This window comes from Loxodonta africana, chromosome 12 (assembly GCF_030014295.1).
Source record: "Loxodonta africana isolate mLoxAfr1 chromosome 12, mLoxAfr1.hap2, whole genome shotgun sequence".
NCBI lineage: Eukaryota > Metazoa > Chordata > Mammalia > Proboscidea > Elephantidae > Loxodonta > Loxodonta africana.
This window is the reverse complement of record NC_087353.1, coordinates 20,457,826-20,473,096: the sequence shown is the minus strand read 5'-3', so window position 1 is coordinate 20,473,096 and position 15,271 is coordinate 20,457,826. Positions and strand designations below refer to the sequence as shown.

Genomic DNA, 15,271 nt, shown 5'->3' with positions numbered 1-15,271 from the left:
TAGCGCGTAATGAGCATCTCAGTACTTTGGTATATATAATGCTGAACTTATTTTTTGTAGGTTATTAAAACATTCTCATATGGACATAATTTAGGTTCCTTTACTCAAATTATTTTAGAGATATTAGAGATTATGATGTGAAATGGGACACATAAAGCATGTAACAGTATGTCGAGTGTGTTATAATACTGTTATGCCTAAATCAGGCCAATGAAGCATTCTCTTGGTAACTCATTGAGATTACCATGGAAAAGTTTTAAAATAGTTTTCATCAGGAAAAAACCAAAAAGAATCCATTGGCACTGAGTCACCTCCAACTCCTAGCAACCCTATAGGACAGAGTAGAACTGCCCCATAGGGTTTCCAAGGAGAGGCTGGCTGGTGGATTTGAACTGCCGACCTTTTGGTTAGCAGCCCAGCTTTTAAGCTAAGCTCTGAACCACTGTGGCACCAGAGCCCCGCCTTGAGAAAACAGTTTTTAAAAAGAGCCCTTTCAGAGTAATCTAGGCTAGATATCAAGAAACATGCTCTGTAAGAGAACTTAGGTGTTAGAAGTTAAATATTAGAACTCTTCCACCAACTGTTCTAAGACTAGCACTGTGTTTGTACAAATGTTTAGATAGTGCTGCCCTTAGGCTGGGGTTTCTGAAATGTCTTGATATTGGAAGCTTGAAAATTGATATGTGTAGTCAGACTAGACTTAAAAAGAATTAATTTTTACATTAATTATGATATGAGGATGCTGTAGGACCTGGCAGTATTCCGTTCTGTTGTACATAAGGTAGCTGTGAGTCAGAACTGACTGCACGGCATCTAACAACAATGATAATGTTGGATTTTGGTGTCTTTTTTGACAGCTGATGTTATTGTCAAAATCAAATAGTAAGTGCTTGTGTTTTGTGCTTTTTGAAGTACATCAGAGTGGAGGCTTTAGCAATAAAAATATTAAAATTTTGGTCATAGAAAGCCAGTATGGTTCAGATAGAATATTTTGTATTTATTCTGGAATTTATCGGTATACCATTTTGTTATTGAAATGTGACTTTTTTTATAGCCATAAAGTCAATTAAATTACTTTGAGAAGAGAGATTTACACTGGAACATTTGGAGTTACCTGTTGCATGATTTATTTCTCTTCCTCTATTCGTCTTTGTGACAGGCACGTTTGTAATACTATTGAAATATTAATGGTATCAAACTTCTAAGTATATTTGAGGTCTTACTTTTAAGACAGCTAATATATTGTCTAATTTTTTCCTTTGTGTGTGCTTATTTTATCATCACAAAATCCAACAATTCAGGAGAGTGCAAAGTGAGAAGAGTAGTTCAGTCCTCCCCTACTCCCGAACAGTGTCCTTCGGTAAACGCTGTTAGGAGTTTGCTCTGTGGCCTTTCAGAAGTTTTTCTGCTTGTACAATTTTTTTTTTTTAAAACAAATGGGATCATACTTTTTTAATATATATGTATATTTTTTTACCTTTACAGGTTGCAGGTGTGTTTCTAGTATATATGTATATCTACATGATTCTTTTTAATAGCTGTGTATTGTTCCGTCAAATGGATGTATTGCAGTTGCTTCCTTGCTCTGTAGTTTGCAATTCTTTTTTTCCCATCTTTTTAAAGTTAATTTTCCTTAGTTTTTTTTATTTATACTTCCAGAGAAGTTGAAAAGGTAGTTTAGTAATCACTTACATACCTTTTACACTTTTGCTTTCTCTAGAAAACAAATATATATATATGAACCATCAGAAAATAAATTACAAACATTATGACATTTTAGCCTTAAATACAGTAGTCCACCCCTTACACCCTTACCCGCAGGAGATACGTTTCCAGACCCCCCGTGGATGCCTGAAATCGTGGGTAGTACCAAACCCTGTATATATTATGATTTGACCTGTACCTACATACCTATGATAAAGTTCAGTTTATAAATTAGGCACAGTAAGAGATTAACAAAAATAATAAAAAAAGACCAATTATAACAATTTATTTTAGTAAAAGCTATGAGAATGATGGAGTGGGATGGTGTGAGATTTCATCATGTTACGTACTCATTTAACATTTTCAAACCATGGTTGACCATGGGTGACTGAGACAGCGCAAAGTGAAACCGCAAATAGAGGGAGCTACTGAGCTTCAGAATACAGTCATGATACCATTATCATCCTTGAGACAGTATCAATATGATTTTATATATTAAATATTTAATATTGATACTGTAATATTTACCATATTTAAATTTTCCTGGTTATTCCAAAAATGTCCTTCATAGCTGTTTTCCGCTCAATCCAGGATATAATCAAGGATCAGATATACCTTTTGGATCTTTTTCTTTAAATAGAGTTTTAAAAAATTATTATGAAGTAGTTCAGCTCATGGTAAAACATTTAAACAGTACTAAAAGGGTCACTATGAGTTGAATCGACTTGACAGCAATGGGTTTTGAGTTAAAAGGGTATAGGAGGAGCCCTGGTGGCACAGTGGCTAAGAGCTCGGCTGGTAACCAAAAAGGTCAGCAGTTAGAATCTATCAACTGCTGCTTGGAAACCCTCTACTCTGTCCTGTAGCATCCCTGTGAATTGGAATTGACTCGATGGCCATGGGGGGAGGGGGGTATAAGGTAAAAAGTTAAATTTTTATTCCCCTTGAGATGATCACTGTTAACAAGTGTTTTTAAATTTGTATTTCTCTACAGCTTTTCTAATAGGTGCTGTTAAAATGATTGATTTTTGTTTGTTTAGGGTCGAGTGGAGTGCTGGGACCCAAGAGCTCGAAATAGAGTTGGCCTCCTAGACTGTGCATTGAGTAGCGTCACAGCAGATTCAGAGTAAGTGGAAGTTAAATGTTTATTTAATAAAATGCCGTGTAAATGTTCATCAGCTTCCCAGTTAAGCAAATGTTACCAATATACTAAATAATGTATGCAATAAAATAAATTGCTGAAGGACAAAGACCTTAAGTTCTGTATCCGAAGTTATATTTTGGGGATTGTTTTACTTAATCCTTTCCTGGATTTTTAAGTAGATAAACCAGCTGAAATCACTTTGTAAATTACTGCACAGAACATCTCTGTAGCTGCAGTGGAATTTCGTTAAAACAAACATACTGCTGGAATTTATATTTCCAATTCTATCGAATCTGGTGATAGAACCAGGAATCCATCTCCGCCCCAACTAGCAAAAAGAAGATGTGCTTTAAATTACAGGTGACAAGAAGCAAACATTTTCAATATTTTCTTGTTCCTATTTTCCTAATTCCTGGATTTAAAATGATTAGACAAGTAATGCACACCTGGGGGAAAAACTGTAAAACAAAGTATAAGATTGAATTAAGTAAACAATACCGGTTCCCTGTCCTTTCCCTCCTCACCGGAGATGGTTGTTTTCTCACAGTTTGGTGTATAGTCTTTCGTATATTCTTGTATGTTCATATTAACGCGTATACAGGTACATCATTTGCTTGGTCAGAGTCCTGATGTGGGATTATTTGCTGTGATCAACTCAAGGATGCCTTGTCTCTGGGATATTAATAGGCATAGTCGTGTGATTTTACTAGCATATAATCATTTCAGTGGATGAGATATTTATGTTACCGTATGGGATACTGGGTGTTTGGTGGGTAGCTACAGAAAGACTGTGAACCTTCTCAATTATCGAAAAATTTCAGTGATTTGCTTTTTTCTGGGGGACAGGGTCTGTAGTTCTTTCTTTTAAAAAATCAGCCTATGTAAAGTATCCTTGATGTAGAAAAAAGTTAAGAATCACCAAATTAGATGGTTCTGTGCCTGTGTACATTTTTCATTATGTGGTAAATAATGAATGAATGAATTTTTTTTTTTTTTTCATTTTTAATTGTAATGATGAAAGTGAGCACAGGAAGTTATTTCCTTTCTGACTATTGATATTGTTATTAAAATAATGTTAATGAACAAACTTTACTAATCATTTAAATTGGAAAATTTACTTATTCTGCATTTGTTAATGGAATAAACCAATGGAAAGTGCACATCAGTTATTTCATATGGGCATGAAAAGAAAATGAATCAGGTGCCTGCTTATTTTTAGGAAGTAGATAATCAAGTGAAAGATATTTAGGAAGCAGAGAAGTTATTGTTTTCTCATTCTTAAACATTAACTTGTCTTTGAATTGAAATAAAGAGACTTGGGTTCTAGCACAGGTTCTGTCATTAATTGTGTCATCTTGAAAGTCATTTGAGAAAACAGGCCACCAGGAGTTATTTTTAGTATGTCTAAGACTATTTCTACCATAAATTTAATGACCGTGATAGCAGTAAAATTGTAGAAAATGTAAGGAAGAGATGTCAGAAAATAATTTCGACTGTAATCTTTAGAACCATGGGGGTATTTATTTTGTATATATATTTTAAAAATGGAAGGTTGATTCACAAACATTTTAGTGGCCTCTTTGTTCCTTGGTGGTGACATTTTCTGATGGCAGTTAAATAATGGCCCTTTTGATTTATTTTTAAAAATAATTGTGTTATTTTATAAAAAGGATTTATATTTGTTGTTAAAAAATGCTAAGTAGTTTTAAAAATGCAAAAAGGGAAGTAAAAACAATCATTACATGCACACAGGTAGCTATAACTATGAGTAACCAGACTGCTTTTGTTCATGAAGAACGTTTACAGTTTTTTATTACTGTATGCCTGTTTACGGTTCTATGATAATTTCCTGAGAGAAAATTTATAGAAATTGAACTCTTGGGTTAAAGAGTTCATGTTTTTAAGGTTTGTGATACACACTGCTGAGTTGTTCATGGAAAATTTACATCATTTTAAACTTCTACTAGCATAGATAGAGTTCATATCCTCCCACTCTCCTTAGCCCAAGGCATCCAACATTGTGTTATTAGTAATACTAAAGTGATAGAAGGAACCTAGATATTTAGCAAGAGGATATTGGTTAAATAAAACTTGGTAGAAATAATAGTTAACAGATGAAAAAACCCAAAAACCAAACCCGTTGCCGTCGAGTCAGGTCCGACTCATAGCGACCCTGTAGGACAGAGTAGAACTGCCCCACAGAGTTTCCAAGGAGCACCTGGTGCATTTGAACTGCCAACCTTTCGGCTAGCAGCCGTAGCACTTAACCACTACACCACCAGGGTTTCCAAGTTAACGGATAGCACTTTTTATTTGCCAGGTACTTTTCTAAGTTCTTTACAGATGTTAATTTATTTAATTCTCACAGCAAACTTTGGTGCATATACTATCTATATCATAGATGAGAAAATATCCATTGATGGCATATGTACTACACTTTCTCCTCACGTATTGATTGTCTTGTTACTCAACATTTCAAATTTACAACAGTAGTAAAAAACCTGCTATGCAGCTGTTTTGCACATTAACAATGTATGTTGGACAGTAATGAACACTGGGGTACGAGATGAGAGTAATGCTGGCTTTGATGGTTAAGGCTGTGTGTCAGCTTGGCTGGGCCATGATTCTCAGTTGTTTGGCAGTTATGTAATGATGTAACCTGGCAGTTATGTAACGATGTAGTCATCCTCCGTTTCGTGATCCGATGCGATCCTCCTCCATTTTCACATAACACTGAGTTTGCATAATGACCTGGTCTTTGGAAACTAATCATGGCACTAAGTGTAGATAAGGTGCATAGCAGTTGCATATATACTGTATGGTCTTGAAGAATTATGGTCACAAGCATGTTTATTACCAGGGAGGGATGTTCATAATACACTATGAAGTGGCAAGCAAATTATACAGTTGCCTGTAAAGTTTTATCAAATTTTTATAAGGAAAAAACTGAACACATATGTATAATCACAGGAAAAAAATGTGGAAGTGCACCAAAATGTTAGCAATAGTTTTTCTTGCTGCTTTAGTCTCAGCTGACTTTATTTATTTATTATGCTTACTTTTTTTCTCTGCACAAACATAAGCTGTCACCTCTGTTGTTTAACAAAGTTCTGGAAGATGGGGCCAATATAAAAAGAGAAGAAACAAGTGTTAATACTGGAAAGGGAAGGGCAGGTTATCATTATTTGCAGATGATATGATTTTGTGCCAGAGAAACCCAGTAGAATCAACTGAAAAATTCTAAGAACTAGTGTGGGAGTTTGGTTACAAAATAAATGTATACAAATCAGTGTGACCTTGGCATTTATCAGCAATATCCAGTTAGAAAAATTATAATGAAAAAAAGCTTTCATTTCTAACAATAAAAATTATAAAATAGCTGAAGGATAAACTTAATAAGTACCTATCTGAAGAAAGTGACAACATTTTGTTAAAAACCAAAGTTTGAATAAGTAGAGAAAAATAACCTATATTGAAATACAATTCTAAAGTTCATTTTGAAGAGTACATGAGCAAAAATGATGTGGACATGAGCCACAAGATTCCAAACAGATGTATCAGTGTAGTTACTGGCTGAGACTTTAGGTGGCATAAGAGACTTGATGATACTAATAGTCAACAACCTGGACTGGAAGTTCTGGTCCAAGGACCTGTAGACAGTACATGTTGAAATCAGAGCTGTTGTCTCTTCTGACTTTTCATCTACCACTCTTTCCACCACAGATCGTTGCTCTCAGCACTGATAGTCCTGACTGGGAATGAGAAACATATTCCAGAGTTGTAGCCATAACTATTCATTCTGTCTTTGATCCTTATGGAGGCTCTAGGGTCTCCACTGGGGCCTAGTCTTTTAGTTAAGCTTGACATGACTAACTTTAAAGTGGAAATGGATGTGATCATGCCCAAATGTAAAATTGTTTCTTCTTTGTAAAAAAAAAAAAAAAATTTCTGTGAATACCTTATTCTGGCTGAGTAGGAGGATATTGTCATACTCTTCAATTGGTTTTATGTTTCCCAGTAACTTTTTTTTGTTCGTTTGTCTGTTGCTACTTAAGACTATTTCTTATATTTTTTCAAGAAGATAATTTACAGATTTTAAAAGGTAGATCACACTTGTATGTTAAGCTTATTTTTTATTATGAAAGTTTGGAGGCAGTTAAAAAAAATAAATAGAAGGCTGGAAATGTGATTTTCCTTGTGAGACTTGAAATGAAAATTAGTAATGAGCTTGTTACTCAGAGGGAGTTTTGGTCTTGTATACATAGAACACAAGTATTCTGCCTTTCAGGATAAACAGTTTACCAACAATCTCAGCTTTGAAATTCAATGGCGCCTTGACCATGGCAGTTGGAACATCCACAGGGCAGGTAAGCTTCCTTGAGTTGGAAATTAGGATTCTATGTAAGGTGGGAAACATCCATACGTCTATGAACCAGGCAAGCTGAAAAATGAAGTATTATTGTTTAGGCCATAGTGGGGGGGCATGCCAGTACGTCAGCTTCTTCTAGCACCTTGAGAAGTTTGGGTTCTGGCCTTGGTGGTTGGTCAGAGAGGCTGTAGAGCTGTAGCTGCAGTCAGGTAGGCCTCAGTTCCCTTGGCAGTGGTTAGGAACAACATCTTTGAGTGTATGTGGAACAGAGTTCTTTGGTCAAAAAAGTTTGTGAATCTCTCTTAGAGATTTCACAGTGCACTGAAATACATATTGAAGGCTCTGAGAATTCCTGTAGTCAAGAAATTTGTTTAAAATGTATTTCCAAGATTTACTTGCCCAAGGAACCTTTTTTCATATAGCACCAGTAACTACATGCCATGCAGTGAATGGCAGAATAAACCAAAAACCAAAACCAAACCCACCGTTGGCGAGTCAATTCCAACTCATAGCGACCCCGTAGGACAGAGTAGAACTGCCTATAGGGTTTCCAAAGCTATTAATCTTTATGGAAGCAGACTGCCACATCTTTCACCCACGGAGAGGCTGGTGGATTTGAACTGCCGATCTTTTGGTTAGCGCAGAGTGCTTTAACCATTGTGCCATACATCAGGGCGCCTTGTTAGTAGAATCCACCTTAGAAAATGCTCGTCTGAGGAGTAGGAATGAAATAGTTGCAGAGAATTAATCTGGTTCATTCTTTTTCTCATTTTTCTTTGTCTACATGTAATTAAATTTTTATTAATTTTGATTATTTTTTCTTTTTTTCTGTAAATCTCTGAAAAGATGGTCTAATACAGGCCAGCAGGAGACCCTGCCCAGCAGGCAAGCCCCTTGAGAAAAGAGAGTGAGTGTAAGAAGGCACTTGCTGTCTTGAAGTTTACCGTTTCTTTCTAATCCCCGCCTACCTATGGGAGGACTGTGGCCAGAACAGGCAAATATCTCTGTGTGTGATTGAGATAGATTAGTTCCTGCGGCCCACAGGTCTTCCTTTCTACTCAAGGTTCACAGTCTTCAACAAAGCGACAAAGCTTCCAATGGCAGTAAAAAAAAAATTCCAGCATTTAAAAAGCATGAATATTGATGAAGTAAAAATAGTTTATTTTTATTTTATGGAAAAGAACTTGTTGATTCTTTTGGATTAAGTGAAAAATTCTGTGTAATTCTATCTCGTAAGCATTTAACTTCATGCTGACTTTAAGCGACTTACCCAGTAGAAATTGCGTTACATGTGTAAGGACTCATAAGAGTTGGGCCATAATTGGAAATACCAATTTGGAAAGATTGAAAACAAGTGGCTAAGTTCTTCTTTACAACTTTTCAAAGAGTAATATATATTTGAGTATGATTGAATAAGATTTATGTTAAAATCCCATGCCTACTGGATATTCACTGTGTGCTTTGTCTTATGCTGTTGTCACATATATTATTCTATTTAATTATTTTAACAGCAAATCAGTCATCCACCCACGCACGCATCCACGCTCGCATGCATCTGTCATCTATCCTTCTGCACACTAGTGTAACAGAATGGAATGAACTTAGTATTGATAGCAAGCAGAAAACTTAGAATTCTCTAACTCCTAGACGTATTTAAGAAATGATAGTTGTCTGAAGGAAGGCTGATTTGAATGTCTGTTTCTATGAGTAATGGAAGGCCTGGAGGTGCAGTGGTTAAGAGTTTGGCTGCTAACCAAAAGGTCTGCTATCTGAATCCACCAGCCCCTCCGTGGAAACTCTGTGGGGCAGTTCTACTCAGTCCTATAGGGTTGCTATGAGTCAAAATTGACTCAATAGCAATGGGTTTATGGGTTTTTGGCTCCCCCTAAGTCCCATCTTCATTAACAGGTATCAAGGAAGAGGTTACACATTTGTAAGTTTTTCCTACCTCCAGAGGGGGGTCTAAGACTCTGCCTCCAGTAGATTTATTTCCCCCATCATCCTGAGTCAAGAGGGGATCTGTCACCTGGGACTAAGACCTTGCTTCCTCAGACCCTGTTGCCTCTAATGACAGGGTCGGAAGAGACGCCCTCCACAATAGTCAAAGCCTCAACCACACCATTCTTCTTGAATATACCAAAACTGTCTTCATTCAACTCGACAGCAACGGGTATCTTCATTATGCCTTTCACTTCTGTTTGTGTTACTAGGACAGTGCTGGTACATAGTATGCCCTCAGTGTATGTTTGTTGAATTAATGAATGAAACAAATTATGACTGACTTTAGAATCTTAGCACCCTGAGTAAGGGCGTTCATTGTGTTCATAAACAGATAGTGAAACAAATAAATAGCAGTCATTAGAAGTTTTAAATGTTTCTTTTTGAGATAAAATATTTAGTTTGTTTAAGCAGAAATAACTTTTTCTTTTTTTATCTTTTAGGTTTTATTATATGATCTTCGATCTGATAAGCCATTGCTAGTTAAGGATCACCAGTATGGTCTGCCCATTAAGTCAGTTCGTTTCCAGGAGTCATTAGATTTAATTTTATCTGCAGATTCTCGAATTATCAAAATGTGGGATAAGAACTCAGTAAGTACTTTTTGTTGAAAATACTTTCTTATTTGCTTGTTTTCCTAATATTTTCTTTCCATTGCCTTATTTTAGTTATGTGGGTTCTTGAGATAAAGATACTGAGTATCCGTTTGTGAATTTAGTGGGAAATCAGTTACTGCAGGATAGGTAACATCTATACTCAGATAAAGCAGTCATGATTGCTCTCTTTTTATTAAAGAAATTTTTCTGTTTTGCCAAAACTGGCATGTTTATGTAGATACTCAGGTAGAGAATAAACTGTTTTAAAAAGTCGATCTATGAGAAATCCCCCTAGATCTTGAGGCTCTTTCACAATTTTAGAAACGTTTTTATGAGTTACAGATTATCTTGTCATATCAGTATCATGATGCCTACTAATTTCATCCCCTTTCTCTATTTCAAACAATTGAATTTTAAAGAGATCACACCTTTACAATAATTTCTTGAAAGTATTTTCTTAAGAATGTCTAGTACTCTATTCCCTCAACTCCAAGCCTTGAAAAGTAACTATAAATCTGTCTTGCTGGTTTTAACCTACCTTCTTTTCATTTTACATTTTAAAACTTAAGTATTTGAGAGAATAGTAAAAGGTTACTTCATCAAATAAATGGGAAAAATACATTCTGTGTAGCAGTTGCTTTTAAGAGTTCTTTGCATTTAGTTAATTGGAATTTAGCATCTTAGTCTGAACAATGTATCACTGGTTTTTCTGTTTGTTTTTGAGATACAGGGGATGGAAGACCCACCAGCTTTAGCATTACTTGCCAGAGGGCAAGTGTCTGTCTTTTCTGTGGGCGTTAACAGGTGCTATAGAGAATCCCATTACCATCCAACCTGTCAGAATCCCTGGCTTCTTGTACCATTACTTTCCTTTTATTTCACTTTGTTAACTCCCAGAGTATTGACCTCCTGAGCTTACTCTCTTTGTCCCTCTGAGTCTGCTGGCAGAGATTCAGAGCTACCCTCAAGGTATGTTTGGCCTCTCTCATAGTGCCTTGTGACTCTAATTTATATTAAGGAGAAAAGAATGTGTTTCCAGCTTTTCTAAATCCTTGGAAAAATTACCCTGATGATTTCCCAGAACCTCCTTTGCTGTTTGCATTTGTTGGCTTTGGATTTGAAAATTTTCTAGGAAAATTTATTCTCCTTCTGTGCTGTTTTGGACCAGAATTTTCTCTGCCCTTTTTCTGGCAGTCCAAACTAATTTACTTTAAAACAATATTTATTGTTAATACCATAAATTTTTGTTGTTTAAAAATTCATAAAATACTGATAAAGTAGAAGTTATACTCGACCGTGCTTCTGTCCTTCTTAGGTAATAATGACTCCCTAAATGTAATAACGGCTGTTACATTAGATGTTTCTTCCAGACCCTTTAACTGTTGCACGTTGTTGTTATTGTGTGCCGTGGAACCAGTTCCAATTCATAGCGATCTTATATGACAGTAGGACTGCCGCATAGGGTTTCTTCGGCTGTAATCTTTATCGGAGCAGATGGCCAGGTTTTTTCTTCTGCGGAGCGGCTGGTGGTTTTGAACTACCAGCCCTTCGGTTAGCAGCTGAGTGCTTAACCATTGCGCCACTGAGGCTCTTTTAACTGTTGTATAGTTTTTCATGATGTCGCTATATTATTTAACGGTGGCACCTTTTTGCTTTTGTTCCATGTTATTATACCTCCTTTTCTCTCCATTTTTTCCCCCTTCTTTTCTCCGTATTTCTTTGGATTTTGGGAGGAAAGAGCTAGATGTGTGAATTTCACCATTTGTCTTGAATTAGGATGTTACTGCTGTTTTTAATTGAGCCTGAAATAACCATCTTCACCATGCTTTACACTTCTTTTGCCACAGATGGCCACAGCCTGGGTCCTTGAGTGGTGCAGACAATTAAATGCTCGACTTAGGTGAAAGGCCACAGCCTCAGAAACTCTGTGGAGCAGTTCTACTCTGTACCCATGGAGTCCCCATGAGCCTGAATTGATTTCAGTGGCAACTAACAACAACAGAACAAGAGTCACAGCCTGGTGCCAGTCTTCTAGTAATGACTTATAAATGCAGAAGGGAGTAGTAATTTTCATTATCAGCTCTTGAAATCATCGTGCTATAATTGCTACAGTAAATTTTATTTTGGCATTTTGTTTCTTATGACTAAATAACTTCCTCTTGCCAACACCCAGATTACTTGGTTTGGCTTGCCTTGCTTTCCTTGTTTATCTTTTCCTTTACCTTTCCCCACACCCATCTTCTTCTGTCTTTTTTTCTTTTGCTTTCCCTCTCTTAATTTTTTTAAACTTAGTATATTTCCCCCACACTGAAGATAAAGATTTTTAGCTTTAACTAAATAATATTAAAACCTACTATATTCATAGGATTTTGCTGTGTAAGTTATTTATATCCATTATCTTACTTGATTTTCCTCAAAACCTTGTAATACTGGAACAGCAGATACTGTCCTCACTTTACCATATTGGCCATGTCTCCTTCTTTGGTGGTTTTGAGTACAGTTTAAGTAGGGTCTGTTTTCTAGATTATGAGGATTTTTCTTTTAAAAAGTTGATGCACAACTTTAAGTTTTATCCATTTCCACTGTGAAGACATTTTGTTAAATCTTTGTGTTTATGTTTTTGGACAAGTCCCCTCTCCTCTCTGGGCCTCAGTTTCCCCACCTCTACAATAAGAGCATTTGATACATTGATAAGATGAATTCTCTAAGATCCTTTTAAACTTCAATCCTGTTATTTCAGTTGTGTGATTTTATTTTTTTACATAGTGGTAGTGATTAGGTTATGCATTCAGTTTATTTTCTCTGTGTGACAGTGCCAAAAGTTGTCTTCCTTTAATTTATTTCAGTGATTCCTTTTTTTGCTTACTCTGTAGGGGAAAATATTTACTTCCTTGGAGCCAGAACATGACATTAATGATGTCTGCCTCTATCCCAACTCAGGTATGCGTTATGTAGTAAATGGTCTTCAATGATAGGCTGTACTTCATTGGATTTTAAACTCATTTTATTTTTTAAGACAGGGTTTGGCTTGGTCAGGACACTTACTGAATATTGTATTTACTGGGAAAAATCAAGAGCAGGAAGTGGTATGGATGACTCAGTAAATGGCACTCTTCATGACTCAGATCTCAGCCAGCCTAGCTATTAGTAGAAAATATTAACAACGTATTGGTAGGTGGCAGGTGAAATGCTATTTTAGTTTTTAGCTCTTTTATATGATTAGTAATAGTGTGTGCTAATTGCAGAAATTGAGGTCAGGGATTGGAGAAGGCTGAAGTTGTCTAATAATATACAATGGCTTATGAAGCCATGGGCTTTGGTGTGTTCTCTGTTGTACACTGTTCAGCAAATTATGTGACAGATTCTGAGATTTAACAGTACCTTCAAAGCAAATCTATGAAGATTTTGAGGTATATGAGAAAAATGAGAGCAGTTCCCACTGTCAAGGAAGTACTCTGGGGACTGCGGTACCCAGATAACCTTGATAGAGGGAGACAAGGCACAGCATGGATGGTTCCGTTGTGTAGGTACAGACGCACTTTGTCAACATGTTAGAGTGGTTTCAACCAGAGCAACTAAGAAGATTATAGAGAAGGTTTTTATCTGCATCACGTTTTCAATGGTGAATGAGACTTGGTTAGATGGAGTTGAAGGATGAGGTGATCTATAGGAGAGAACAGTATAAAAGGAAGAGCTAAAAGGATAGGCTGCATAGGGCTTGTTTGGAAAAGGTGAGGACCCTCATGTGACTGGAACTCTCTCTGGTGGCTGTGGGAGAGCTGAAGTGGAAATTAAGTGTGAGGGTAAATAGGTTGTGGGGGCACTTGAATGACCTGCTGAATTGGTTCGGCTTTATTTATAATCAGAGAGGACCTTCTCGGGCTGTGCTTTAGAAAGGTAATTCAGCCATAATGTAAAGGGTAGATTGGTTTTGAACCAAAATGATTAGGAATAGAATAATACTATGGCCTAAAATAGGCAGTATAAGACAGCAAGTGTGGAAAGAAAGATCGTTTTGTTTTTTTGAACGTTTTGCATGTTAGGAGGTGATGGGACAGTGATGTAGCAGGACCTGGCAGAGGATCTCAAACCTGGCAGTCCATCAGAATTACCTGGGGAAATTTTAAAAAGTACAAATCCTTTAGCCTAGTCCCAGAGGTACTGACTCAGACTATTAGGGGTAGGGCCCAGAAATTGCTATTTTTAACAGACTTCCCAAGTGATTCTTATGTAGTAAGCCCTGCACTAATCCATGGTCCAGTATGGTAGAAAATATGAGCTCAAGATAAGCAGGTCTACAGTGTAAATTTTTGAGACATGCAAATAGAGGTTATCTCAGAAGTGGGAATGAGTGAGATTACCGATGGAGGACATGTGGAGTGAGACAAGAAAGGGCAGGACATGAGAGTTTGTTTAGAGGGAGAATGAGGAGCCACCTGAGAAATTTAACAGTGACATGATGACAGGGAAAGAGCCAATAGTTTTTGAAGTGTAACAAGCTAAGAGAGGAGAGGTTCAGTCGCCATCGATCAGCAAATATTAAGTATTACAGAAGCTGAGGCAGGAAGGACAGAACCGAGATGTTATTGGATGCTACTGTGTTGCCAATCTAGGTGATGGGTGCCATTACATACATTTTTCATTTAATTTTTTTATAGCCCTGTGTCGTCAGTGGCACAGCCCTGGTGGCATAGTGGTTAAGAGCTTGACTGCTAACGAAAAGGTTGGCGGTCCAGATCCACTAGCTGCTCCTTGGAAACCCTATGGGGCAGTTCTGCTCTGTCCTATAGGGTCGCAAGGAGTCGAAATTGACTTGACAGTGGTGGGTTTTTGGTTTTCCTGAAAAAGATGAGAATCCGTGGGCCTTTGTAATTAGCATTTCATTGGTGGTAGTTGAGAGGATTTTATTATAATGCTGGAGGTGAAGTCAAATTATGGTGAGTTGAGGAATAAATTGCCAACAAGGATGCTAGGCTCCTAGTAGAAGGCATTGGAATGGTCTAAAATGGGGTCTGAGTTAAATGATAAGGTGAGTAAAACCAGGTGGATTTGAGGTTAGAACAAGGAGGAAAAGCAGATTTAGCCGGATTGAAGGAATGAGTTTGGAGGATGGCAGATAGTGGTGAGAGAAATTCTAGAGCGTACTCTCTAGTTTAGTAGCCACTAGCCACATGTGGCCATTAAGAACCTGAAATGTGACTAGTTTGAATTAAGATATGCTGCAAGTATAAAATGTACGCCAGATTTCAAAGACATTGTACCAAAAAAAAGTAAAATAGTTCATTAATAATTTTTTATACTGATTACACGTTGAAATGATAATATTTGGACGTATTGGGTGAAGTAAAATATATTAATATTTTACCTTTTTCACTCCTTTTAATGTAGCTACTAAACGTTTAAACTCACTTATGTGGCTCTCAAAAGATATTTCTTTTGGTTGGTATTGGCTAGACTTTG

The 15,271-nt window shown here is 36.7% G+C and overlaps 1 protein-coding gene across 4 annotated transcripts in view; it reads left to right on the top strand.

Moving 5' to 3' along the window:
• LOC100658574 (nucleolar protein 10) overlaps window positions 1-15,271 on the top strand; it is a 119,486-nt gene that overhangs the window by 18,677 nt on the left and 85,538 nt on the right. For all 4 annotated transcript variants that reach the window (XR_775773.3, XM_023550426.2, XM_003411803.4 and 1 more), the window contains 4 exons: window positions 2,745-2,830; window positions 7,137-7,215; window positions 9,659-9,808; window positions 12,685-12,751. Coding sequence is in view for 3 of the 4 variants with exons in the window: in XM_023550426.2 (XP_023406194.2) it covers window positions 2,745-2,830; window positions 7,137-7,215; window positions 9,659-9,808; window positions 12,685-12,751 (382 nt within the window). In the remaining variant the exon portion in view is untranslated. The remainder of the gene's footprint in view (window positions 1-2,744; window positions 2,831-7,136; window positions 7,216-9,658; window positions 9,809-12,684; window positions 12,752-15,271) is intronic.